Below are 27,673 nucleotides of genomic sequence, written 5' to 3' on the forward strand. Positions count from 1 at the left end.
TGATTTCTCAAAGCTATTATTTATTCTGTACAAGGTTCCACTGTACATTAGACATTCTTCTACTCTTGCTTACACAGTAAACAAGTGTACACTTGCCCTTGGGCTCAGGTTCACAGGTCTTCTCTGGAGAAGGGTGTCAGGCCAGTAAAACTCAGGGTGTCTTTATCTGATGCCTCCTCCTAGGAGCCTGGAATGTGCCAAGCTCCACGGGGCACAAGCCGGGCCCAGCTGTGTGAGTGAACAGCTTTACTCTCCACGACAGCACAGAGTTTTATCCAATTATGTAGGGCAAAATTGAGCCCACAGGAAAGAACCATACAACTGAGGCAAGATGTCCCCAAATACCCAGGCTCCAGCTCCCAGGGCAGGACTGGAGACCAGCGCTAAGAAGAGCTGAGGGGTGGCCTGGGCATCCCTGAGAAACTCGGTCCAAAGGGCCTATTGTCTAGGAGGCTCTGAGAAGGGGGCGGGGGCAGGAAGGCCAGGGGGAAAGGGATGTTAAGAGAATAAATAAAAGGGAGAGAAGCTCTAGGGACGAGGGGCTTGTGCTATCCTTCAAACAGCTGGGGAGCAGACCAGGGGTGGGCTAGAGGACGTGGGCGGGAACAACTTGATGCCCTGTCGGAAGGAATCTACCTGCTTTCTTCTTCGCCTCACTGCAATGCACAACGAGCCAGGGCTAAGGGCAGGATCCCTTTCCCGGACGGGTTTGAACACAGCACTGGGGAAAAGGGAAGAGGCTGAGGGATATTTCAGGAGGGGCAGTTACCCCCTGGTCCCCAAATGCTATAAGGCACAATTCTTGGAGGCAACTAAATTCCATTCAAAACATTAAAAAAAAAAAAAAAAAAAACCCAAACCCCCAAAACAGAAACTTGTTTTAGATCCCAGGTCTACTGTGGCTGTGCTTGGGGCCTGGCCAACGCCCACCTAGCACCACGGAGGGCTAGCATTAGAAAGTTGTACTTGGAAAAGCAATAAAAGGACCAGTGCAACGTCCCAGCTATGAAGAGGCCTGAAGGAGAGCACTCCAGTCTGAACACTTTAGTTATGGAAATTAAAAAAAAAAAGTTGGGCTTTTTAAAAACCAAAACCAGCGTTTTCCAAAGATGTCCCTTCGTCTGTCCCCTGGAGTTAGCAGCGTGAAGAGGGCTCTTGGCTCATGGCTCTGGACCGGCGAGCGGTGCGGGTGCAGATGGGCGCCGGCTCCTCCGCGGCGCGGGCGTCCAGGCGGTGATGCTCCCAGCGAGCTCCAGAGGGCGCTGTCCCCTCGGAGGTGCGGGCGCTGCGGCGGGAAGCGGCGCAGCGAGGGTCTTCCCCCCACAGACGCGGTTGTTTCTGACACATAGGAAGACCACAAGTTTACAAATGCAAACGGAGACGCCGAGGGCACGGGGCGATGTTGGCTCCACGTCCAGGCGATCTTCCCTGCCGGGCCACAGCTCAGGAAAGCCCGGCTCCTTGCTCCAGACCCTGACCAGGCTGCATCCACTCCTGCTCGGCAGCTTCAGGTTTCTTTTTCTCTTGTCAGGTTTGTGTGTTGTTGTTGTTGTTTCGTTTTTGTCTTTTTAAAAAACTTAGGGAGCGGGGCCACCACGGGGAAGGGAGAAGGGACGTGGCTCCTGGCGCTACATTCGGGAGGGCGGGCTGGCCAGTTCGTAGAAGAGCAGGTAGGCGTCGCTGGTGCGCACTTGGCTGGAGGACATGGGAGTGACGCTGCGGAGAGAGCGGGGAGTCAGCCCGGAGCGGGCAGGACCCGGAGACCCCCCCGCCGGCTTCTTTCCGTGCCCCCGAGGCCGGCCGGCCTGCCTTTCAGGGAGCCTCCCCACGGGCAGCGGCTTCGTGGCCTTAAACTTTGCCATCCATTCTCGGTGTAAGCCGTGCGGGGGGTGGGAGGGGGCTGGGTTTGGGGGGAGGGTAGGGGAGTGGGGGGAGAGTGGGTGGCTACAGCCAGGGGCTCCGGCCCTGCCCTGGCTCTCACCTGGAGTCGTTGAAAGTGTGCCATTCTCCTGTCCCTGGACTGCGACAGTAGGCTGTATAGTGGCCACCCATGGTGGTTCCGGAGTGATTGGACACAGCGTACAGGTTGTAAACAGCATGGTCTGAGGAGGAGGCAGCCGTCAAGCCCCCGAGGCCCCCCTGCCCCGACTTCCTCCCTCCAACCTCTCCTTCTGGGTCTCTCAGTAGCTGGTGCTGGCAGCTCCCCTTCCTCCTGCCCTCCCTCCGGCCTTGCACACCTGCGTCTTCATTCTGCCCTGCCTACTCAAAGATACTCACTGGTGTTTTCTGAGGCAAATTCTCTTAAGTCCAGGTCTCTTAGGGGGAAGTTCACAAATGTTGTGAGCTTGCTGGTTCGGATCCTGGATTCTGAGAACCGCTTCAGATCTGGCATTGACGTGAGTCAAGGATAGTCAAACCAATGCAGAAGGGCAGACAACAAAAGGAAAGCCTACAAGGTCCGTTTCTTCCGACTGTTCCCCTCACCTATGGGCCCCTTGTCATCAGTCACCCTTGAAAGTCATGTCCCAGCCCTGATGGATCTTAAGGATACGGAGCACCAAGATCTTTGGGAACCTCTGGATGGAGAACTTCTTTATACACCGTTTTCTGCCTCGGCAGCGACAGCATGTCTGAGAGACAAGACAAACAGAAGGAACTTGTGGGGAAGTCAGTGGGCCCCAATCCAGTCACTCCTCAACTGGATCTGCTGGTATCAGCCTCTTCCCAGTAGGTCCCACGGAAATTTGTTCTTGCTATTACCGAAGGGTGACTTACTGGCTTTTCATCTCCATCAAGCACATCCTCTTTGGTGAAGAGCCTCATGCAGTCCATTAATGTCACCTCAGGATAACCTCGCTGGGAAGGGGAAAAAAGCAAAGGTCAGAGGTCAACATGAAAGGACAGGAGAGGGAGTTCAACAAGGCGGGCAACTGGGGTGCATACCTTAGCAATGGGCAGTGAGAGGTCCCAGAAGGGGTCGAAGACCGTAGAACAGTAACCACAATCTGTACACGTCAGCGAGCTCTTTAGCTGCCCAACAAAGAGATCTGCGGAAGAGAAGGCCATGAGATGCTGAAATACAGGAAGTAGAGCATGGTCTTCTGCACAGCAGCTTTTATTTTTTTTTGAGATGGAGTTTTGCTCTGTCCCCCAGGCTGAAGTGCAGTGGTGCAATCTCGGCTCACAACAACCTCTGCCTGCTGGGTTCAGTGATTCTCCTGCCTCAGCCTCCCAAGTAGCTGGGATTACAGGTGCCCACCACCATGCCTGGCTAATTTTTGCATTTTTAGTAGAGATGGGGTTTTGCCATGTTGGCCAGGCTGGTCTTGAACTCCTGACCTCAGGTGATCTACCCGCCTTGGCCTCCCAAAGTGTTGGGTTTACAGGCATGAGCCACCATGCCCGGCCTGCACAGCATCTTCTTTCTTGCTGTTCCTGCTTTGCTTTGTTGAACACCAGGCAGAAACAGGCTTCCCCGGGAGAGTGATTCTTAGGGCTTTTCATGCTCCACTCAGGCAAGAGCAGGCAACAGTGAAAACAGGCATCTTCCCTTTCATGCGCTTACCCCCGATCCTACTGTCTTCCCGTTCTAGATATTTTCTCCACATCTGTCGGCCTTTCTCGTCATCACTGGGAACCAGAGAGAGACAACAATTGGGTCAAAGCTCAAAACTTAAGTTTAAGGGTCTGTCAATTTAGATCCTTCATCTTCAAAAGTAAATCAGATTATTCCCAAATCATTAACCCCAAAGTGGTGGGTAAAAATCTCGAGTTCACAAAAGTTTTGCTTCCCCACAGCATTCTCCTCTTACTTACGGAAGATGATCGAGGTTCTCAGGGTTGGACTTAGGTCTCAGTGTCACTCGGTTCACCTCGTTATGGAGCCCATCCAGAAGAAAGCGAAGGAACTCCTGAGCATCCTGCTGACTGAACCCAAAGGAAGGAGGGTGAGCAACACCTCTTGTCCTAAGAACCTGCTCCTACTGCCACCCACCTGAGAGGACATGTCTGCAAGGCCCTTACTTATAGCCAACAAAGCGCGGTGCGTATCTCTGGATCTGGGTCTTGAACTCAGATGGGCTCACCACATCATTGGGGGATGAAGTCCATATAGTCTGAATTAGTTTTGCAAACTCTATTGGAAGGAGAGAGTGTACAGGACAGCTGAGATATTTTCTATAAGAAACTCTGAAACTAGAATCCCAACAAAAAGCAAGCAGAGAAAGACAGACAGGATAGGAGTGTCTAAGACACAACACCTAGAACAGCCCCAGTGGAGTGGAGGAGCATCCAGGGGTAGGCAGGGGCACATGACAGAGGGCCTCTCACCTTCCACGAGGGCTGTGTGTGCATTGCTGCCGTGGTGCAGGTCCCGCATGTAGAGCCTCTGGAGGCAGTAATCTCTCAACTCCCGAGTGTTGCTCAGGCACTGCAGAATTGAGTTCATGAAGCACTGCAAGAGATGACCAGGCAATCAGTGGGGAGACGAGAGTCCCACCTTCACCTGTGTTACTTACTACCAGAGGCTCTCTGGTTCATCTACCTAGAATCCTTTCATAGGAGGCTATCTTTTCATAGCCTCAAGTTCCTCTTTTCATAAGTGAAAGGGCTGAAGTGAGGCAAACCCCCACTCCAGGCACAGGTGACCTAATTGGTTATTTACTATAGAGGTGCACAAAAGGGCGTGATGTGATGGACAGAAGTGTGTGGGAAGTGATGGGCATCCTTTAGGGGAATGATCCAGGAGAGGAGCAGGCTGATGGGTAAAAGGGCAACTTCCTTTTAGCAGTGCTTCCTGCTGGGGGTGGGTAAAGCACAGCCCAGCAATTCTGTGAAACACCAGCCAGGAAGGGCAAGTGCCAACTGGCTGAACGGGTAGGGAGTCAGCCACAACCAGAAGGGGACTCTGGTTATATGGCTCCAGTCAGCATAGTAGGGGGTGGGCCTGGGGAAGAAGCAGGCCAGGAAAAACTCACCGTGTTCCCAAGGTTTCGAAGACCAGCCAGACCCTGGGCACTCTTAGAATTCTGTAAGCAAAGAACATATGGCAATAAGGTGGAAGCAAAGATGCTAGGCCTGTGCTGGGCTCTCTCGTGCAATTTCTAACCAGCTGGAGCCACAGGCAGCAGGCCACACATAACATTCTTTCTTCAACTTTACCCATCTATGTACTTTGTAGGAAAGAGGATTGAGGAATGCCTGTGATTTTCTTTTCTTTTTTTTTTTTGAGACGGAATCTCACGCTGTCACCCAGGCTGGAGTGCAGTGGTACGATCTTAGCTCACTGCAACCTCCACCTCGTGGGTTCAAGCGATTTTCCTGCCTCAGCCTCCTGAGTAGCTGGGACTACAGGTGTGTGCCACGATGCCCGGCTAATTTTTTGTATTTTTAGTAGAGACAGGGTTTTGTCATGTTGGCCAGGCTGGTCTTGAACTCCTGACCTCAGGTGATCCACCTGCCTGAGCTTCCCAAAGTGCTGGGATTACAGGCGTGAGCCACCGCGCCCTGCCTAAATGCCTGTTATTTTCAACAACCAACAAAAATATTCTTCAGGGCTTTACTGAGTGTGTATTGACTATGTATCTCCCTGCCCCCCATCTTTATGTTATTCTCTATTCTCTGCTACAGTGGAGACTAGGAATTCATATATTTGGTACATATTGACTCCTTACTATAAGAAATGTTGAGTCCCAAATCCAGGTGCTATCTCAAATGACCTATATTTGTACTCCTAGAAGTCCAATATATAAAGTAGCTCTCATAAGAGACACTTTGAGGAGGTTTTGAAAAGTTAAACAACAAAACACCTTGAGTTTCGATCTTCAGTTGGGAAAAACTCAAGTAAGCCTGCCATTCTGAATTGCCAGAGACAGGTGGAATTCCTTCCAGCTGAGCTCAGCTCCTAAGGGCTGATTAAAGGCTAGGAGAATCCTCCCTGCCTGGCTCAGGTTTCAACATCCTGACTGGCCACTGTCTGGGAATCCTGGAGATGGCAGATTGGGCCTGCAGAGGCAAGGGCCTGGCTGAAATTGCCACTCTTGCTGTTGGCCCTATAGCGGAGGCGGGTGAGGGGGTTGGAGAGAGAACAGGTGCTGGATCGAGGACTCTGAGCTTATTTGTCAAGGTCTCTTGGCTAATCCTGGGCATATCTCCAAGGAGTCAGAAAACCTTCAGGCTCAAAGGGTTAAAGAAACAGTTTGCAGATGAGTCTGCCACCCCCTCTCTCAGGGAGGGGACTGGGAGCAGGCAACTCTGGAGCAACACTGGGGCATGCGTGGGGCCAGCTCAGCCCTGATCAGAACAGGAGCCTGAAATAACTCAGCTAAAATTACTCATGCCGTGTGCTGACAGCCTATGAGGCTGTCAGCAGCTCAAAGCCCATGAGGTTGTCAGCTGTGGGGGAGGGGTGTGGGTGGGGGAGGAGCAGGCTGAAGGAGGGCTTTTCTCAAGAACTGCCTTACCGATCCCACAAGTAAGAGGATCCCTTCTTGGCCAGCTGTCAGGGCTAGCACTAACAGGTAGGGAAGAAAAATATACCCAGAAAAGAGACCCAGTTTAAACCTGCAGCTAGAGAGAAAGGCCAATTGGCAGCAGGTGGGATATAAGCATCCTTAGAGAACTTGGCTAGGGCTGGCAGTATATGGCCCCACACAACATCTGAATCTGACTTACTGACAGTCAGCAAGAGGGCCGCAACAGAGATAATTCCCTGGGACAAAGACCTTCTCGGCATTTTCCAGAATTGGTGAAACGCTGCAAAAGTCTCCATGTTGCGCACTCGGAACTAAATGTTAAAGCTTGCCCACAACAGAATACCCACCCTTACGTCTATTTTTGGCAGTGCTTTATTAGTTCTTAGCCCCTGTGCCTCAGATGACATCTGTCTAAACAGGCTGTAGGGGAAAGCATTCTACCACTGGTGACCGTGTCAATGTTCACCAAAGCAGGCCCTCAGCTGAGACAACAGTCACTCAGTGCTAATGGGGGTGGGGAAATGGGAAAACGGAGTCATCTGTCTACAGAAGCACTCCTGTGGTGTTTTAAGATGTTGACACTTAATTCTGACCCAGCAGTGAGGGGCAAGAAGGACACTTCGTCACCCACGATTACTATTCTTGAGGATCTAACCCCTCTATTGGCCTTGGGGGTGGGGAGATGGGAGAAGCTCCTTTAAGGCATCCTTAGGACCCTTGGTTGTTATGTTTTAGGGTGGGGGTTGATGCCTTTGTCTAAAATTTCCTCAGCTCAAAACCACATGCCAATTTCTAGGTGCTCTGTGTAGAAGGCGGGTGGATAACAGGAGTGGGGGCGACAGAGGAGGGGGAGCAGGGCTGCTCCATGCCCAGCCAGATATTCTTCTGCCAAGAATAGGAAATCAGGAGCTCCAGGGAAAGTCAGCACTTTTCATTACAGAGGGGAACAAAATGTCCCCAGAGTGACCTTTCTTACAGGACAAACAATCCTACCTCAGGGTCGACAGGGAGAAAGGGGCCAGAACTGCAGAAGGTGGGAGACCCTGCACAGCCAACCTCTTTCGGTGAAAGCCAGAGAAGGAAATGACCCCAAGTGTTATGCTGGGACACATGTGCAAAGAGTTGAGAAAGTTTGGACCCAGTCTTCCTTCCATTCAGCCATCAGCAAACCTAGTTTTGACTCAGTATCAAGCACTGTTGCAGGGAGCAGATGGCACCTCCACCATCAGCAAATAGCTTTCACCTTCTAGAGGAGAGGAGCGGGGGCTCAGGAGAGCCCTGCCTGGGTTAATGCAGAGGTAGCATCTGGGCACCCTTCGGTAGGAGAGGCCGAGGTTTGTGTCTTCACACTTGAGACCCCAATCAAGGGCTTTCCCGCCTACCTCACCTGTGTGGTGAGGGTCGCCCCAAGTCCTGGCTGCAGCTAGGAAGCCTGGTGTGGCCCTGGCACGGGGCAGGGCACGCACTGCCAGCACGGGAGCTGGTGCCTGTTACATAAGACCTGTCAAAGCTCGGGCCCCTTCTCCCTTCCCCAGGCGGGCAGCGCCCAGCCTCGGCCCCGGCATTCCCCTGGGGGCTGCTTCCGCGGAGGGACCCGCTGCCCGCTGCATAAATGGAGAGGACGGAAAGAAGGGGAAGTTGCCCTCTGTCACCTGTCTGCACCTCCTCTGCCCTTCACAGGGTCAAAGGACCCCCGTCACCAACCCTTGGGAAAGAGCCCTTGGTGGACAGTGAAGGGGAGGCGGCCCCTTTCTGCCCAGCCTTCCTCGCCGGGGTTTGGCCTCGGAGGAGTACCCTGGCACGGTCCAGCGTGCTGCCCTCGCACACCGATCGAGACCCAGTCAAGGTTATGCTTTCCTGCACCTGTCCTGATAGGTGCCAGGAATTGAGAGGCCAAGAGCCACCACCTGGTGCCGGGGCCACCGAGAGGGAGGGGGCAAGGGGGACTTCCTCGGACCTCCACCCGGGGAGGGGACCACGAGTAAGCGTGCGATCACCTGAGGAGGGGGCATTCCTTGCCAGGAGACCCTGGGAAAGGAGGGGTGGAGGCTGGGAAGAATCCGTCCCCTCCCCTAGGGGCGCGTGGCGGGCAGAGGCCAGGGAGAAGGCGGGACCCCAGGCCCTCGGCGCGGGGGTCCCGGAAAAGGGCCCGCGTACCTTGGCTTTGTTGAGCAGGAGCCCCACGAAGGTGGAGAGCAGCAGGGACGGGGAGAGAGGGGAGCGCGGCCGCAGCTCCTTGGCGAGGGCGGGAAAGGGGGCGGCGGGGGGGTCCTCGGGCAGGGTCACGGTGTACGAGGTGCGCATGCTGGGGGGCGGGCGGCGGGCTTTGGCCCTCGCTTAACGTTGGCAGCGAGGGCGCGGGGGGAGTCCCCGCGCGGTGCCACAGTCCGGACGCCGAGGCCGGCGAGACCGCCACAGGACAGCGTCCGCGGCGCCCGAACGCGCGCTCCTCCGCCTCAACCTCCCCGGCGTGCGCCGCCAACAGCCGGGGTCCCGGCTCTCGCGCTCCGGCCGACTGGCGGCCCCGCCGGCGCCTCGGGCCCCGCGACGTCAGCGCTGGGGCGGGGCCAGACCCTAAGCCCCGCCCCACCTCGCTTCTACCCCGCCCCCGGCGCCGGCACGCGGACCCGAACGAGGCGACAAGGTCGGTCCTCCCCCGCCGGGCCTTCCCCGCGCTCCCCGGCGCCCCCAGCCCGCTGACCCCCGGCCAGGCAGGCCCGCGGGGGAGGCAGGACCGGAGCCCTGAGGACCTGGCCGGCCTCGGGGTTGAGGCTCAGCTCGGGATAAGTGATCTTTGGGGCCCGCAGAGGACGTCTCCCCAAGACCCAGTGGCAACCGGGTGAGCTTCCCCCAAGGCACCATTACACTTCCTAACTCTTGAGGGGGCTGCAAACCATTTTGAGAACGTGATGAAAGCTCTTCTCTCTTCAGGGCGAAATACGTATATGCACAAACTTTTGTCTAGAGTTACGGGGGTACTCAGGCCTTCGTGAAGACCCAAACTCATGCAGTCTGTGGAGGTCAATGGGCCCAGGTTAAGAAGATGGACTTTCACGGCCTAGGGGCTGAGCTGCCCTCCTCAAAACAGTCCTGTTTGGCTTCTTTCAAGAGAGGCAGTGCTCATGTTTTATAAGGTCCAATAGGTCACCTTCTCATTTGGCTCCTGAAAAGAACCTTTTCTGGTCTCTTCTAACCAATTACCCAGCTCCAGCTCTCCCATTCTCAAATTTGACTTGTTTTGGGGAGCTGGGGAGAAAGCAATACAATAGTGGGGAAATAGGCGCTCAGCTGGCATGGGGCGAGTGTTCTACTCTGGCCTCAAGCACAGCCATGCTGGAAGATCAGGGGTCTTTAGGTTTCGTTTCTGATGCCCCACCCCTCCACCTAACAGGGAAGCTCACGAATCTGCCTAGAGAAAGTAGCTTGTTTGGAGCTTGCTGGCTATTTTTAGCCAGTATTTTTAGCATTTAAAAATACTCCAAGAGGCAGCAGTGTATGCTGTTACTCATCTGTGGGCTCCTTCTGTTCCTTCTGGTGTGCTCATCCCCACATGTACACGCACACATGACCACAGCTACATGGGGACTGTGTCCAGGACACACGTATGGCAGTACCCCAGGCCACCGACAAAGCAGCAATTTCATGCTAATGAGAGAGGGATGGGGACAGTTGCCCCCTCCCCTGTGTGCCAGCAGTGTGGTGGGAGGAGGGGGCAGGGGACAGGAACCACAGGCAGTCTGCTTGTGATCAGTGAGAGTGGGCATGTGAGGAGTGGTGATCTCTACAGTCACTGTCCTCACCCAGACTCTGACTGAATCTGGACCCCGGACAAACTGCAGCAGCCTTTCTCCAAGCCTCCTTTCCAGCCAAACGCTTTCAAGCCAGCCCTACACCATCTGAAGCAATGTTTGCATCTGATCTCATCACTCTTCTGTCCTGAAACAACTAGAGCACCTGCCCTTGCATCCAGCCCCGAAGCCTCAGGTAGCCTTTCTCTAAGGCTGTTTGTCCACAGGCCCAGCACCCTCAGTCTTTGACCACTGCTGTCAACCAGCCTGTGCTTATCCTCTGCTGAAAAACCAAAACTGCCACTCATGAAGTACTTATTAGATCCCAGGCACTGGGTTAAGGGTTTTATATATATTATCCCAGTTAATTTCTATAACATCATGCTGTAGTAACTATTACCTCTATTTTATTTTATTTGTTTTTTTTTTTTGAGACGGAGGCTTGCTCTGTCGCCCAGGCTGGAGTGCAGTGGCACGATCTCGGCTCACTGCAACCTCTGCCTCCTGGGTTCAAACAATTCTCCTGCCTCAGCTTCCTGAGTAGCTGGGATTACAGGTGCGCACCACCACGCCTGGCTAATTTTTGTATTTTTAGTAGAGACGGGGTTTCACCATGTTGGCCGAGCTGGTCATGAACTCCTGACCTCAAGTGATCCGCCCACCTCAGCCTCCCAAAGTGCTGGGATTACAGGCGTGAGCCACCACGCCCGGCCTATTACCTCTGTTTTATAGGTGAAGGACCTTAAGCCTAGAGAGGTCAAATGACTTTCCAGGACTGCAAAGTTAATAAATGACAATGTGGGGCTTTGTCTTACAGCAAAACCCATGCTTTTAACAGGAAATTCTGGGATGTACTTCCTGCTCTCTGCCAATTACCTACTTGTAAATTCTGCCTAAAATTTGCATCTTCCAAAAGCCTTCCCTAATTAACTCCACCCATCTCTAAACTCTCCATTACTGCATATCGTCAGTCTATGCGCATTCAGTTTGCATGGTGTTAATTTATCTTAATATGTTTATCTTTGTTTTATAAGTGTTTCAAAGAGTCCTATAAATGGTCTTGTGTGTGGCTTGTCTTGGTTTTGCCAGCACACTGAAACCTCCTCAAGGGCAGGGTTGTGGGTTCTCTTAGTGGGTTCTTAATAAATGGTGTTGATCTTGTCTCTAAAGAGGGCCAGACCAGGCTCTGCTAGGAATCCTGGGAGTCACACTAAGCCTCAGAGGGTGGGGTGTGAGTCTGCTTTTGCATGTTGAACACATGTGCTGCTGGGCTTGGGGGGACCTGCCCAAGAGGTGCTCACCCACTATAGCATTTGGCCTGTTTCCCCATGACTTAGACACAGTGATGTAAGCACTCCCACCCAGGACATCTGGGTGTTCTGCCAGCTTGCTCTCCCTCTTCCCTGGGATTTAGGAGGTTAGAGGGGTTGCCAGGAGCAGGGAGGGCCAGATGCAGAAAGCTTTAGCGTGGGAGCACTTTGAGAAGTCTGGGGTCGGGGGAAAGAATTCACACAGGGTCCAGTCTAGTCAAGCAGGTCTGACTGCTGCAGGACACGGCCACAAAGGACCTTGGCTCATCTCTCGGCCAGCCAGGTCTCTGTGAGACCCTTTCTCTTCACTGCCATTCTCGGAGTGGGATGGATACAAAGGATAGAGGCTTCTGGCATCTGAATCTGGCTCTGGCTCAGTGACTCTCTGTGCTTCAAATACACAAAGCTAAACTGAGCTGGGCTCATTCCTGCATCCTGACTGCCGTTCCTCAGAACCTGGGCTTGGCCTGCTTCCCTATAGGATAAGTAATTTTTGTCACCTTAAATCCTTCCTGGCATGAGATGGAGTGATATAAATGAAAGTTAGGGCTAGCTCTATGAGGGCAGGGACTGAGAGTATTCTGCTTCTCTCAGATCTACGTGGGCAGCTTAGGCCAGGGTTTGGTGACACTGCTGGGGCTAAGGCAGATGTCTTAAAGCCTGGCTCCCAGCATGTGCCTGCGATTACCACCGCAAATGGACAGACCGGTGGCCTGATTGATTGATGGATGAAAAGGTAGGGGCTCTGAGTCCTTGTTAGGGGTTGGGCTTTTGCCCCACAGTGCACCTTGGGGAGAGAGGGTCAGCCCATCCTCCCCACTCTCTGTAGGAAGGTCTGCTTCCCTGCATGACGTGGACCCCAAGAGGCCAAAAGCTCTGCGCACCTTTGAGCCCAGGCAGTCTGGCCTGAACCAGCTGGATTCCAGAGGCCCACACACCTCCTTCTTTTGCATATGTCTCCGTCTGGGGCGCTAGTTTTATGTACGTATTGAGGTGAGAGAGTACAAGGGGCCACGTGTGCAGCTTTGGGCTCTGAACATGATGTTCATTTCTGCAGCTGGTGGTCAGTGGAGCGGCTCCCCCAGGGGCAAGGAACATTTTGCCAGGCTTGGATTAACTTCTGCATTGCTGAGCCCCACCCCAGCACCACATTAACTCATGAAGACATCCTGGAGTGGGGGTGGAGGAGGAGGCGGGAGGATGGTGCTGGGCACCGATTGAGAAATTGAGCCTGGATAAGGCAGTACCAAGGCTAACAGCCAGGATACAGCCCACAGCCGGTCTGCAAGGGATGGAGACATCAGTGTCTTGCTGATTCTAGTCACAAACCGCAAACCCACTGCCCTTTCCTTCGCAGCAGCTAGTACAGCTCCTGGCCAAGGGGCCCCTCTGGCTTAAGGTCCTTTAGTGACCTTCTCATGCTGCCAACACAGATTCATGACCTCAGGAAGTTCAACCTCCTTAGGGTGGCTTAGTGATCCCGGGGTGGGAGTAGGTAAGGACAGACCCCAGGATCTCAGGCTGCCAAGCTAGACAAACAAGGCAGCAGGGATACAGGCCAGTGTGGCTGCGTGAACGGAGCGAGAACACGAGGGACGAGAGGCGAGTTGTACTTCTCACCTAGGAGCTCCAGGACAGCCCCTGCTATCCGCAATTTGTTCTCTTTGGAGTAACCTCCGCTCACTGCAGGGCAGCATTCAAGTCCAAAGTCCCACCCCAGGGAAAAATCACATGACCTCAGCTTATATAATCTCCCTGTCACTGAACAGCTGGAACCCAAGGCTTCGGAAGATGAGTCAGCAGCCCCAGTGGCAAATAGGACCCAGGTATTCAGTTTCCCAGACCTTTTGCTCCTAGAAACAGGTCCTAGAGCAGAGGGCAAGGGTGTGGAAGAGACTGGGTGGGTGAGAATAGGCTGGGCCAGACTCTGAGCCTCAGCCCTGGCTCTGCCTCTGAGTTGCAGGTGCCCAGCTTGCTGACTGTGCTCTGGAGGGCCCTGGGCCAACCCCTGGCCCTTCTTGGGGAGAGGAGAGGGTGGCCTGGGCAGGGCGGGGCAAGGGCTGGGCAGAGGCCAGCGGGCAGAATGCCAGGGCTAGGGAGGAGCAGCTGGAGGGGTGGAGCAGAGGGGTATTAGGAAGGATTGTAGGGGTTAAAGCGCAGCCCTGGCAGGGCTCAATGGGAACAGCTTGTCCTTCCATAGACCCCGGGAACAGGAGAAGTGGGGCAGAGTAGGGAGATGACAGGGTTGGGACTGGGGCTCCTGGGTCTCTGCAGGGCTGAGCCACCTGAGCTGGCTTGGAGTCCCCACTTGGGTTAGTGAACACTTTTTTTCCACCATCACCGTTCCTCCTCTCTGCATTTTAAGCAGAAGGTGAAGTCTCAGGGGAGGCCCTCATTATACAAGTGCTGAGCTGCGCCCCCCTGGCCTGGCATTTTGTTGGTGCTTACACAAGCATGGGGAGGGGATAATTCTGAATTTATGTGGCGCCCCCTGCCACCCGCCCCCGCCCCCGCCCCCCGCCAGCTCTGTGCTCATGCTCAGCTGAGTCTGTGATATTCAAAGTTCGTGTTGCCTGTTACTGTTAATGAGGGAAAGAAGTCTGGCTAGAACTGTTCTCCCTGGTCACAGCCTGCTGTTGACCTCCCTTAATGAATGCCAGCTGTAGCTCCAGTCAGCTACCCTGAGAATCCCCTGGGACACAGGATGTACTTTTTTTTTAACCTCTGTTTCTCCCACGGGGTTGGTGGGGAGGGGGCTTCCTACTCTAGTCAGCTGCCAAACGCCCCCTTTCTATGATCTCTTTTCTCCCCTTAAGTTTAAATGACCTCTTCCGCAGCATTTTATTGATTTCACATTCCTCCACCTTCATTATTTGCTTTGAGCCTCATGGCATGCTTGTTAGGTGGGCAGGGCGGGCGTGATTGTTCCCTTTTATAGTCTAGGAAATACAGCCCAGCTGATAGGTGTCCAAGGTTAGAGAGGCCAACTGTTCCTTCCACTGGTCACGAGCAGCCCGTCCCAGCCTCAGATGACCTCTCCCTTTCCGTCCACCTGTGACACTCAAGAACACCCAGGGCTGCCTCCCATTGTACCCATTTAAGAACTTCTTCTTGGCCAGGCGTGGTGGCTCACACCTGTAATCTCAGCGCTTTGGGAGGCTGAGGCGGGTGGATCACCTGAGGTCAGTTCAAGACCAGCCTGGCCAACATGGTGAAACCCCGTCTCTACTAAAAACACAAAATTAGCCTGGTGTGGTGGTACATGCCTGTAGTCCTAGCTACTTGGGAGGCTGACACAGGAGAATCACTTGAACCCGGGAGGTGGAGGTTGCAGTGAGCCGAGATCGCACCACTGCACTCCAACCTGAGTGAGACAGAGCGAGACTCCATCTCCAAAAAAAGAAAACAAAACAAACTTATTTCCCTAAGTGAATTGTGAAGGCACTGAAGGCAGGGACTGTTGCTCACACACATCTCTTGCCTCCCAAAGCACCAGAAGGGTACAACAACGAGGACTAACATTTACTAAGCAACATGCCAGGCACTTTCACATACATTATCTTTTCATTCCTCAAGTAATCTGTGAAGTGGGAACTATGATCACTCATTTTACAGAGGAGGACACAGGTTCAGAAGCTAAGGGACCTATCTGAGGTCACGCTGCTAGTAAGCTGAGCACCACAAATGAGTGCCTCAGAAGGCAAGATCCCCAGATGGAGATCTAGAAAGAAACTGGACCCAGTTTTAGAAAGAAGTGGTCCAGGCCGCACGAGCAGGGTTGTTCTCACCTCAGCAAGATGCACTCTGCTCCAGGAAATGAGGATAAGAGGGGTGGAGAGATCAGGGTGAGGTTAAATAAAGGTCTTGTACTATTGACCCTGGAGAGGCCTCTGCTGGTTGGCAGTATCTTCTGGGGCATGAGCTCAGAATGAAACACTAGCTCAACTGCAGGGCATTCCCGGCTAAAGTGCCTTATGAGTTGCTTCTGGATGAGGGTGGCTGAGTTTGTCCCAGGGCAATCTGCCACTTCTTTGAGGTCCTCTCTCAAAATTCCCTTCACCTTGGCCCTGGAGCCGGGGGGAGGAGCCAGGGTTGTCCCTTCTGGAGAGTTGGAGGGCGGCAGACTCCCAGGAGGGTTGGGCCATGCCTGTGTGGGGAGGAGGCAGATTCCCAGTGGAATCTGATCCCCAGTAAAGGAGAATACTGCTGTCATGATTGGGGCTGAGGGTGGGTCTGTAGTTTAGCCTGCGGTGAGGTTTTCCATCTCAGCATGCCTAGAGATCACCCAAAGAGCTTGTGGAAAGAGCAGCTTCCCAGGCCCCATCCCGAGAGAGTTTGCTTCAGTGGGTTTGGATGAATCGTTAAGCCTTGCAGTGACTCTGACACAGGCAGTCTGCAGACCCCACTTTAAGGAGCACTGCTGACCATGAAACAACCCTTCTCTTCTGAGCAAGGGGAGGGAGCCCCGCAGAGGCTTCTGGGACCCAAGCCCCTCCGAGGAGAGCCATATTCTAATTGCCCTGGGGTTGAACAGCACCAGCCGAGTCCAAGTGAATCCTGCTCCACTCCAAGCCCAGCACGCAGCACCCTGAGAGCTGATACTTCCCCGCCAGGCCAGCTCTGTTGTGACACGTCTCTCTTCTCCACTCCTTTCTACAGTGGATCCAGCCCTGCCTTGTCAAGTTCTGAATGTTCTGGGAGGCACCAGCGTTTCTATCTCCTGTGCCACTTCACAGATGGCACAACAAAGCCAAGACTCCCTAAGTCATATTATCAAAGTTGCTCTCTCAAGACCTTTAGTTATGCAAGCTTCAAGGTCCTGCCCCTATTCCTGAACCCCTGCTGCATTTGTCTGGATCAGCCCTCCAAGCAGTATTTCTTGCTGTGGCATGCTGTTGTTTTCAAAATGTATTTGTCCTAGGAGTAGGGAGGGGTACATAAGGTAATGGAGGAGACACAGCATCCAGCCCTTCTGCCCATATGCTTGCCTGTCCATCTGTCCACCCGCCATCTACCCGTGTATCCACCCACCCACCACCCACACATCCATCCATCCATTCATCCATGCAATCAGCAGGTCAGCCCCCATTGTGGGAGGCACGTGGCAGGGGATCTAGAGATAGGATTTCTTTTTCCTCCTCTGAGAGCTTGCCACCTAATGGGTACACTAATAACTACAGAAAAGGCAGATGTCGTCAGTGCCCCAAGAGAGGCGTGTGTGGGGATTAGTTGGCGAGCGAGCCCATGCCAGCCCTTGGTCAGTCTCCAGCAGAGCCTCTTCCCTCATTCCAGCTGAGGCAGGGCTGGAATAGAGGTATTGGATTGTCTCAAGCCCTAGATAAAAATTTCTCCCCTACTTTCTCCAAAGCCAGATGATAAGCATTGCTGTCTGATACCCTGGTCCTGAGTATGCCAGTGTCACTCAGAGGAGAGTCCCTCTTCCCCTGATGTCTTATGTCCAAATGTAAAGCCAGGCCTTGGGGCTAGGGAATAAAGCCTGCACAAGAGGGGAGATGCAACCACAGCAAGGAGGCCCTCCTGCCACAGGGTGCACTGGTGGTCTGGGCCCCCCCGCATCCAGCCCAGGTTGGGGCAAGGCCTGCAGGAGACACTGGCATGTCACATAGAAAAGGAGAAGGTGAGAAGAGTGGTTCATTGGGCGCAGCAGAGCATTCCTGAGAACACTACTGGACTATCCTCGAGTGCACGGGCCCTAAGTGGGCTTTCTAGGCAGAGTGGGAAGGCCCCTCCCCTCGGCACGGAGCCCCAGGGGCACCAGATGTGCCAGGATGACTTCTCTTGTTTGTCTCCACCAGGAGCAGCCCGTCAGTCATCAGTCAGGTTGGGAGTCGAGCCCTCAGCCTGGCTGTTCTCCATCAGTGGCTGCCTCCCCAGCCTATCCCCGGTCCCCAAGGGTAAACTCACCATGCCGTCTCTTCCCGGGGAGCTGGAGCGGCTGGGCCCAGGGGCCTGACCCTTTCCCGTCTCCCACAGCGTGTAGCGGCCAATGGGTCGGTAGGTTGGGCTGATGATTTCAGGGACTCGTGAGGGAGGAGCCTGGGAGGGCACCTGAGATGCACTGCCCTTGCGACCATAGTTCTCCAGGTAGTTGACCAGGTACTCAGGGCGGCTGGCTGTCTGGTAGAGCCCCTGCAGGGTACAGAGCTCCTTGCGCGTCCGGGCCAGCATGGGGCTGCGGCCCAGGTTCCCGGGGTCTATCCGGTAGCTATCTGAGGTCCGGAGGCTGGAGAAATCCCGGGCCAGGTCTGATTGGCTGTCCGACTTCTGGGTTAGGGTCACCCCCTGGTCATAGGCATTGATGGGCAGGTAGCTGAGGCAGTTGTTGGTCACTCCATAAGGGAATCCGCTGCCCCCGCTGAGGCCACTGCCTAAAGGCCGCTCAGTACCCCGGGTCTGGCTCTCTGCCCGCTTACCACCCCCAGTGATGTCGGGTCTCAGCAGGGGGCGGCCCCGGTCATAGTCCAGGAGGGAGGAGGGGCCATAGGTACGGGGACGGGTGAGGAAGCTGCTGGTGGGGACCGGCTTGAAACCAAGTTTCTCCTTCTCCAGTAAGGAGGCGGCCAGATTGGCCCCATAGGAGGACGGGGTGTAGGCACCATAGCCCGACTTGGCATAGTGGGCATCTGTGTAGCGGGCCGATTCTGTGTAGCGCTTCAGGGTGGAGGAGAGCTGGGACATCCTTCAGGGTGGCACTCAGTGGGGACTGGGAGCCTCATGGGCTGAAAGACAAGGAGTGTAGTTGTCAGAGGGCCCTGCCAGGTATCGGGCTCCCACAGACCCGCTCCCCATCCCCAGCTGGGCCAGAACCTCAGAGCTCCCAGTCCATTTCCACAAGAGGCAGGCTGGCTGCTGAGAAGCACACATGCACGCAGGTGTGCACAGGAGCTTGCTTGCACCTGTGTGTTCACACCTCGGTGAGAGTGCGAGGGATGAGGTGGCTTTTATATGCCACACAGGGAGTCAGCGCATCCTGGCCATTCAAAGACTCAAACACGCAAGCAGGGGCTATCAGACCTCCACAGCCCACCAAGCTGTGCAGTCTTCCAGGTCAAATCCCATTGCCTCAGCAGCTGCAGAAACTCTTGAGCTGGGGGAATGCCACCGACCCCTGGGTTGAGAATGCTGGATATTTCAGGAGTTAAGACCACTTCTGTCCCTTCTGACTTATGTGATGAGCAGGTTTCTTTTTGGAATCCTAGACTGTGCTGGAATGACCTGAAGATCATTTGGTCAGATCCCCTGTAAGGCCAAGGAGGCTCAGGGGAGGAAGTAATGGGGTGTGGGTGGGCAGGGGAGGCCGTGAGTGAGCATGCAACAATGAGGGGCCAGAACGTGGTCTCCAGACCCTTTCCCCAGACACCAGCACCTGCTGCATGGTCCCACAGTGAGGGACACTCACTTCACTGAGCTAAGCTTCTGTTCTAAGTGGAGTTAGGGCCCTGTGGCCTCCTAACCAACACAGGCTTCCTCTACAAACAGATCTCAAATTGGTCCTGGCGATGCTTGTGCAAAGGGGGCCCCCTACAGTCCCAAATCTTGCACTGCAGGTGGCATTCCCAGTCCTTCCCTGCTCCAGTCCTGCAGCTGGGGAGGGTCTAGTGAAGGAACACAGACACTGCTGAATGTGGAGCTTTGAGAGCCCCAGAGGATCATGAATTTTAATCTATCTGTTATACAGATGGGAAAAGTGATGCTTATTTGCCCCCGGCCACACACCAGCAGAGCCAGGACTGGAATCCAGGTCTTTAAAATCCTGGCCAGTGTTCTTTCTACTTAACCTGGAGTTACCTCCCCCGCGTCAGATTTAGGGTCAGTTGGGGACCCCCAGAGGCCTTCCATCACCGTAAACGTGCAGCCTGTATCCAATGGAGCTGGAGTGGCAGAGGACCAAGTAGGGTCAGACGCCTTTCCCCGAGGGCATCAGGGGCTCTTGGGGGGCTTTCTAGGGGGATGGAAGCAGAGCCATCCAGGACTCTCAGAGTTGTGGGACTTGCCCTGTGATGGACTAGCTGGGTGATTTTGCACTAGTCACGTAACCTCTCTGAGCCCCAACTTCCTCATCTGTAAATGAGTAAAACCATCATCCTCATAATTCCTACCTCACAGGGCTGTTGTGAGGAATAAATGAGATAACAACACGTGAAGGGCTCCACAATGACAGTGGCTACCATCTCCTCCCCCAGCTACTGCGAGGCAGCATGGCTCCGCCCTCTGAAGGTCTATGATAATATCAGGGCTGGCTGTCTCCCAGCCTGGCCAGCCTCTGGCCTCAGCTTGGGATGCCAGGCCTCCCCCTGCAGCCCCCAGCGAGAGAAACAGGCAGTGGGCAGACATCTGGCCACTCAGCAGACACTGGCTTGGCAACCCAGCCCATTAGGGCAGAGAGGAGCTGGTGCCAAACCCCAAATGCGAGGGCTTGGCAGAAAGCTCTAGAATCCCAGTCCACACAAGGCTTTGGGGTAGGTACAGGGGTGAGAGATGAGCAGGTGGCTTCCATATAGGCCCGGAACAGCATTCCTTGACCCTGCCTGAGAACTCCAGCAGTTTTCAGTCCAGGCTGACATCAGAAAGGCCTGGTCCATCTTACTGTCTAGCCTTTTGCCACCTGGCCCAGGGGGCCCCTGGCCCTTCATGTACACTCCTTTGCCCACTGTGCCCAGCACAACTTTCACCCCTTTCTAGGAAAAGGTAACTGGGGGATGATGTCACACAGCGTTAGAGGGAAACCATAGGGGGAGAGACAGACAGAGGCACAGGGTCGGGGTGGGGGCCCAGTCCTGCCCTATTTTGCTTTGGAGAACTCCATCAATAATGCAAAGTCAAAGAGACTCCAGGTCTCAGGAGCTGGGCTCTGGGACACCAGGCAGCCAATCAGATACAACCCCCCCAACAAGGGTATGAGCTCATGGCTCCTCCCCACAGCTCTCCCTCCCCCTCCCCAACAGTAAGGCTCTCAGGGAATTGGTATTCTGCGGGCAGCGCCCCAAGCCCGTGACATCCCTTGACCCTGCTGATGACGCAGAAGTGCTGGGGCCAAACGAGGTCCAGAGGACAGGGTCAGACAGCTCTGAAAGGCTTTGGAGCCGGAGGTGGGGCCACATCTCTGGCCCACAGATTCCCACTGTGGATTTGGGAGGGCTCCCAAATCCCCACTCTCCCTCCCATCTGGCAGGTGATTGCCAGACCCCTCCGCCTCCTCCCAGCAGCCCTGGGAGTCATGCCATCACTAATACTCCATGGAAGCTGCCTCTCGGCTCTGACTTCTAGCTACAGTTCCCATGCCTGCGGAGAGGGTTCCTACTGGGGCCGGGGCCTTCCACATGTCTCTCCCCTCCCGCAACCCCCAGTTTCACTCTCAAAGGTCCTAGCACCTTCCAGGTGAAAGCACAGCCTGGGTTGGTGCCCCTTGGCATTACCTGCACAGCTGTCCCTGGAGGCCACAGAATGCACTATGGGCAGGAGAGCGGGCTGGGGCCCTGGCCGGAGTCTCGCTGCACAAGACAGGGACAGGACGGGCACTCACGTGGCTGCGAGTCTCCCTGTTGCCACAGGAACAGCCTGAACTGAATGGCCCTTTCATGGGGCAGTGGGAGGCAAGCCGATTGGCTGGGATCCCCCATACCCCTCCCTGCCCAGTGCGGGGGGCCCCTGCTGCCCAGCTCCTTTCACTGTTTACCCAGAGCTGGCAAGTACAGGCATGCAGCTCCAGGCAGCGCCTCTCCAGGTGTCCGCCAACTTGGACAATGGGGGCAGTCCCCTGCCCAGCTCCTCCTCCTGGCCATCTTCACTGAGGTGTCCTGACCCTTCCTTCTCTGTTAGAGATTCCTGTTGCTTTGCTCAGTTTCCCTCTCCTGGGAGGTGCAGCAGAGTTCCTCTGCACAGAGGCACTGGGCTTCCTGTCAGGGCATCTGAGCCAAGCAGCTGTCACTCCAGCCGGCTGGTGCTGATCACCTCTGAACCAGGCCCCAGGCATGTTGAGTACTTCACATGCAGCTTCTGAGTCCATCTTCTCTGCAGTCTCACATCAGCTCTCATCGGCCCTTGCCATGTGACGCATTCTTCTAGATGTGCTTCATACACAGAGCACCCCAAAAAGTCTTAGTGCAGGTTTAAGCTGGGATTCTTTCAGACATAAATGTCTCCAACTTACACGCCTCTTTGGACAGATTAAATTATTTAAATTAAAATTTAAAAACATTTTCACAATTAAAAAATAAATATACAAGAAATTTAAATACGGAAACTTTCAAATGAAGTTTTTAGCATTCATATTTCTGAAGTTATTAAAGCTTAAAACTGCACTAAGGCTTGGGACACAGTGTATTAACTCACTGAATCCTCCCTGCTCCTTTAAGCGGTAGGTGCTGTTATCACGTCCATTTGCAGATGAGGAAATTGGCGATGCTGGGAGTGATGTGGATTTCCCAAAGTCACACTGGGAGCAGTGGCAGAGCTGGGCTGGACTCGTGCTCTGTCTGCTATATCTGGCCTGAAGCCCAGACCCCTGCTTCACTCTTCCCTGGCTCTCCATGGGACGGGTCAGGACTGGGACCTGTGGGTGGGGTTTGAGGGAAGGACCACCACAGGATCCAGGTGTCCGTCATCCAATAACAGCATGGGGTGTACAGACTCTGGCAGGAACAGCCCTCTGGATTTTCCACTGCAGGTGAATGAAAGTGAAGCCAGGCGCAACTCGAGCCCCAGGACAATACTGATAGGCCGAGAGATGGTCCAGGAAGCCTCCATTTCACCCACTGTGCCAAGCCCCTGCATGTCCCCTGGCACCAGCATGTACCCCAGCTCGGGGCCTTGGGTCCCTGGCCTGGTTATGAGCAAGTCCCTAGCCTCCTACCCTGGCTGCAGCTTGGCCCACTCCTCAAGGTACCCATGCTGGGTGAGTCAGGGGTTAAAATGAACCCTGTCCCCGTGGGGCAGCCAACCCCTTTGCTTCAGCCACTGTCATTTCCTGTTGCTCACATGAAGGGCTCCCTAACCTGCCCAGCCAGGGGAGGGACTTGCTCCCCAGGAATTCCAGGCGCTCCTGGCCCTGGGGGCAGGGGATGGGTGATGCCCCACATCCCAGTAACCTTCATGGCTTCTCTCTGCCCAGATCTGCTTGGCTTTCTGGGGTGAAAGCCTGCTTTGCTACTGGGGCCTGGATAGAGAGCCTCTAGCTGAGTTTCAGAAGCACGCCTAAACAGGGTTAAGTCTCTTCCCTCCTACTCAGGTGCCCGGAAAAGGTGAGTGGGGAGTCCCAGCCAGTCCCGCCAGGTGGTTGGGAGCCCCCACAGTGGTGACCTCAGAGCTTCCTAAAGCCGCTTGCTAACAGCATCAGAATGTGCTGACCTTGAAGGACAAGGTGGGTGAGAGGGGGCCCTGTATCCTTCCATCTGCACTCTGACCCTGCCTCCCAGCTGCTTGGGTCACCTGCTGCACTATCTGGGCACAAGTGTCTGGTCCTGGAGGATGGGATGAGGGAATCCTGGCAGGTGTAGAGGACATGGGTAGAGTAGGGGATGGGGGGGCGGGGGCATATTTATGCTCAAACAGTCCTTGAACTCCGCCTACTCGTCTCAGGCCCCAGGGCCTGGGCTGGCCTCCTCCCCTCCAGCCTGTCACTAGGCTTTGTCTATCAGGGGCTAGCACCCGCTGATCCACCAGCCTAATCCTCTTGCCTGCCCTGGCAGGGGGTCATCCAAGGGAATTTGGGTCCATTTCTCTTTCTTGTGCTCCCAGTAGTTACCCAAGAGCTGGGGGAGGGGAGGAGGTAAGATAAAGAGACTGGAGATTAAGGCAAGAATCCTGACTGGTGGAGAAGAAGTGGATGGGCCCAGGGCAGTTTCTATAGGGTGCTCCTTGATTTGGGGTTGTGAGTGGGTGGGCATCTATACACTTCCAAGACAAGGCAAAGAAATGGGCCTCCAGGCTGTATTGGGATCCTTAAATTCTCTTTTCCAAGCACCTCTGCCCAGGTACTCTCCTGGTGCCCCCTCCCAAGGGGAGAGCCCCGGTCTCCTTCCTTCTCCTCTAGGGCGTCATCTTTCCTCTGTTCTCAGCCTCCGGAGGAGCCTTTGGTCTTGCCCCTGACACCCACCAGGCCCAATGGGGTGGCCTCTCACATGCTCTCCCAGATTCACTGATGTCTTTCCTCTAGGTAGAGTCCCAGAGAAGCTCAGATACCAAAGGGGCAGCTACTGACCTGTGTCCAGGGGCACTGGATGGGAGCTGGGGGCTTCTCCTTCCCCAGCAGGGCAGGGAATGCAGTGGAAAGCCCAGAAGCTGGAGCCTGACTCTGGGCTGGGTAATCCGGAGCTCAGGTTACTGACTCCGATATATATAGTATCTTATCTGACCTCGCAGACTCGCAGAGATGGCGAGTGCAACTCACTTGCATTCCAAGCCCCAGGAGAATTAAAGGGGCAGTGGCGTGCTCACCTTGAGGGGCTGCCCTTTCGGGCCAGTGCCAGCCAAGGAGGTCTGTGAGGACTCTTGGAAGGGGGGCATTTTGAAGGGGAACAATCGGGAGATTCAAGAGGAAAGAGGATTGAAAAGAGCACAGAGGGGTGGGGGTGGAACTTGAGACAAAAATATGGAGAAAGTGGATTTTCCGGAGCAGTCAGTCACAGAATTAGAGAACAGGAAGAAGCCATACAGTTAGCCCCACTCTTAATTTTGAGATAGAGTAGACCTAGAGAAAGAAAGCAGCTTGCTCAAGGGCATGTGCAGATAGCGAGAAGCAGAAAGGGGACTAGTACTCAGGTTTCAGTCCAATATTCTTTTCTAATGGACTTCTAGGCCTGGGATTGGAGGCTAGTTCTTTCCCTTATTGGCTCTGAAATAGTGGATAAGTCACTTAAGTTCTCTGAACCTTAGCTATTTAATCTGCAAAACAGGACTAATAGTAATAATAGTGGTCTATCTCAGTTGTGAGGATTAAATAAAATAATATTTGGAAATTTCATGGCCCATAGAGTTCAATAAACATTGATGATTATATTGAATACTTCCACTTCTTATTATAATTAGTGGTATTATTAATAATAGCGCCTTACCAGGTGAACCTTCCTAGGGAGAAAAGGAGGGTTACTCCTGGGGAAGTGTTCCTTTCTCTTTTTTTTTTTTTTTTGAGACGGAGTCTCCGTCGCCCAGGCTGCAGTGCAGTGGCGCGATCTGGGCTCACTGCAAGCTCCGCATCCTGGGTTCACGCCATTCTCCTGCCTCAGCCTCCCGAGTAGCTGGGACTACAGGCTCCCGCCAGCACGCCCGGCTAATTTTTTTGTAATTTTAGTAGAGATGGGGTTTCACCGTGTTAGCCAGGATGGTCTCGATTTCCTGACCTTGTGATCCGCCCGCCTTGGCCTCCCAAAGTGCTGGGATTACTGCACTTTGAGCCACTGCTCCCGGCCGGAAGTGTGCCTTTCTAATGCCAGAGAACAGTCCCTTGGTTTTCTGAACTGACCATGTCCCATAACTGGGAAGGGCAAACAAGGCTTGCCATCTTCCTAGACGTCCAGTCCACCAAGCAGAGAAAGGCCAAGCCCATCTGGGCTCCTTCCCCCTTTGCCTAGAAAAATACGGCAAGCGCAGCTTCCCCCAGGCCACCAGGAGAATGCTTGGCCCCTCTGGGGTGGTTCCACTCTACCTGTGGGAGGGCTCAGGATTCCAGGGCCACAGAGCCGGGCTGAGCAGGGTCACAAGAGGAAGGAACGGGGTTCTTAGCCTCTCTGGCCTTGGTGCACTTGTCTGCTCCCAGGACGTTTCTCGATGGCTCTCCCCGAGGACTGGGAGTACCCAGCCTGGTGCCTCCACCCTGTCTTAGCACAGGCTACTGACTCAGCCCAGGTCCTAATGATGCACTTCAGAGGACGCCCTCATTCCAGTCCTCATTCTGACTCCAGTCTGACATGCATCTACAGCATCAGAGGAGGGGGCCTGCCTCGACCTTAGCCCAATCAGCTCTCCTTTCCTCTGCTTTAGGGGGGTCCATCTGGGGGATGTTCTCATGCCCATTCCAGGGGAGGTTAGCAGCCCCTACCACTACCTCCAGCTCAGTCCCATTCTAAAGGCAGCCAGGTCAGGAGGTAGGATGTTCACTCTTCAGGGAAGGGCTAGAATGGGGTGGCTAGGGCTTCCCTTGACTGTTGAGAAGTTGCTCTCTCCGGAGCACCGCGTGCCTGCTTCTGGTTTGGGACTGGTGAGAATTTCAAAGCTGCCTCTTTCTGGTTTGGGATTGGTGGAAAATCTCCCCTTCCGCTTAATTGTTGCCCACCCCCCGCCCCTAACCCCCTTTAGCAAACTGACCGGGGAGCTTTAAGAGCAGCGAGTGAGCTGCACGCACACGTGGGGAGGGGGTTTGTCAGTGTCGCTCTCAGGCCACATACCACCGATATACACGGGGCACAGCGAGGAGGACCCGCCAAAGCAGCATTTCCTTAGAATACACTGATCAGCACACAGTTGGCTCTTCCTGGCACCCTGGGCTGTCAGCAGGCAGCCCTCACACAACTGGCAGACACAGCTGGAGCGTCCCTGCACAGCCGGCTCTCTCCCTATATTTCTAGTGTCCACTCTGCCCAGAATGTCGTGGACACCTTACTTTCTGAGCTCCAAACCGGCACTGATCCCCGAATCCCCCCTCCCGGATCCCCGACAGGTGGCACGTACCTGCCTCTTCTTGGAGGATGGACGAGTCGAACCGGGCACAAGCATGGAGCTGCGGGTGAGTCCCGGCTGGCGCTGGCGCGGCGCAGTGAGCACCAGCTGACGAAGAGGGCTCCCCGGCCTCGGCTCCTGCCTGACTCTCTCCCACCTCCGCCGGGGGCCCAGAAGGGACCTCCCCGGGAAATCGGCGCCACCCAGCGGGCAGCCGCCTCATCGCGCCTGGGCCGGCAGAGCCACACCCCGCGTCTTGCGTCACTGAGTCGCGTCACGGCTATTGGCTTGTTCCTATTGTGGCGTCATTAGAGCCCGGCCTCCGGCTGGGGCCACCCAGGCAACCGATATACACAGAGAACCACGTGGAGGAAAAGCACGCGAGTTTGGAGGGGGTGGAGCAGGAACAGAGGTGGACTGGAATGTCACACGACGGGGCAGCTGGAAGGTATTGGGAAAGAAGAGGGGTCAATGGGAGAAGGCTCGGAACTTGAGCCCTGGGGCGTATCAACTTTCAGTTTTTAGGGAAGACTAAACGTCCCCCACTCCCCTTCTCACTGGGCTGGGGAGGTCCTGTTCCTCAGCCTCTTCTCTTTTTCTCTGCTGTCAAAGACACTCTCCGCTCATTTTACTTTCATGGGACCAGTGATTAGTGATGAATGCCTGAGTGGGTAAACGGAGGCACTGAGTCAATGAAAGAATTCTCTTTGGTCTTTTCAAGAAAAAGCCGAGACAAAACTTGAATTTTTGCTGCTCCCATTCCTTTTATGTAACCTTCTCCCGACTCCCCCGATGTTGATGAGGAAAATCGCACAACCAGGTAGCTGGGTACCAAGGCAAATCCAGGTTTTCAACTTCAGCTGCTCCATCAACCCTTGCAGCTGCCGTTAACTCCTCCCATCTTCACCATAGATCTCTCTCTCCATCGCTACTCTCCTCAAGTCCTTCCTTCTCTTCTATTTCCCAGAGAAATCAGACGCAATCAAGAGGGGAATTCTTAAATTTCTACCTACAAACATGTCTGAATCCATTCTTATCAGGAGCAGTGAAAGAGGCACCCCTGTTCTTGTCCAAGGCACGATTCCCTTCTTGATTTCAACTCTTGTTTTGTTTTTATTTTTGTTTTTGTTTTTTGTTTTTTTGAGACGGAGTGTCGCTCTTGTTGCCAAGGCTGGAGTGCAATGGCGCGATCTCAGCTCATTGCAACCTCCAGGTTCAAGCAATTCTGCCTCAGCCTCCCAAGTAGCTGGGATTACAGGCGTGCGCCACCACACCAGGCCGATTTTTTTTTTTATAGAGTCTTGCTCTGTTGTCCAGGCTGGAGTGCAATGGCATAATCTCGGCTCACTGCAACCTCCTCCTCCCGGGTTCAAGTGATTCTTGTGCCTCAGCCTCCCCCGAGTAGCTGGGATTACAGGAGCCCACCACC

General features: G+C 54.5%; 1 protein-coding gene across 4 annotated transcripts; it reads right to left on the bottom strand.

The window, feature by feature from the left end:
- Window positions 1–26,510, bottom strand: USP2 (ubiquitin specific peptidase 2). Of its 4 annotated transcripts, none has more exons than XM_001166112.8 (13): window positions 26,257–26,510; window positions 17,497–18,311; window positions 4,977–5,027; window positions 4,330–4,453; window positions 4,024–4,135; window positions 3,817–3,927; window positions 3,566–3,630; window positions 2,944–3,047; window positions 2,776–2,856; window positions 2,552–2,630; window positions 2,278–2,385; window positions 1,982–2,102; window positions 1–1,716 (listed from the first exon to the last, which is right to left on the bottom strand). In XM_001166112.8, the coding sequence occupies exons 2-13, from the start codon at window positions 18,268–18,270 to the stop codon at window positions 1,629–1,631; spliced, it is 1,818 nt and encodes a 605-aa protein (XP_001166112.3). In that variant the 5' UTR covers window positions 18,271–18,311; window positions 26,257–26,510; the 3' UTR covers window positions 1–1,628. The 4 variants fall into 4 exon arrangements, with proteins under 4 accessions (XP_001166112.3, XP_009422600.3, XP_009422601.3 ...); XM_009424325.5 differs by lacking the exon at window positions 26,257–26,510 and adding an exon at window positions 23,792–23,898; XM_009424326.4 differs by lacking the exon at window positions 26,257–26,510 and adding an exon at window positions 21,009–21,126.
- Window positions 26,511–27,673: the final 1,163 nt, after the last annotated feature.

This window comes from Pan troglodytes, chromosome 9, assembly GCF_028858775.2.
Source record: "Pan troglodytes isolate AG18354 chromosome 9, NHGRI_mPanTro3-v2.0_pri, whole genome shotgun sequence".
NCBI lineage: Eukaryota > Metazoa > Chordata > Mammalia > Primates > Hominidae > Pan > Pan troglodytes.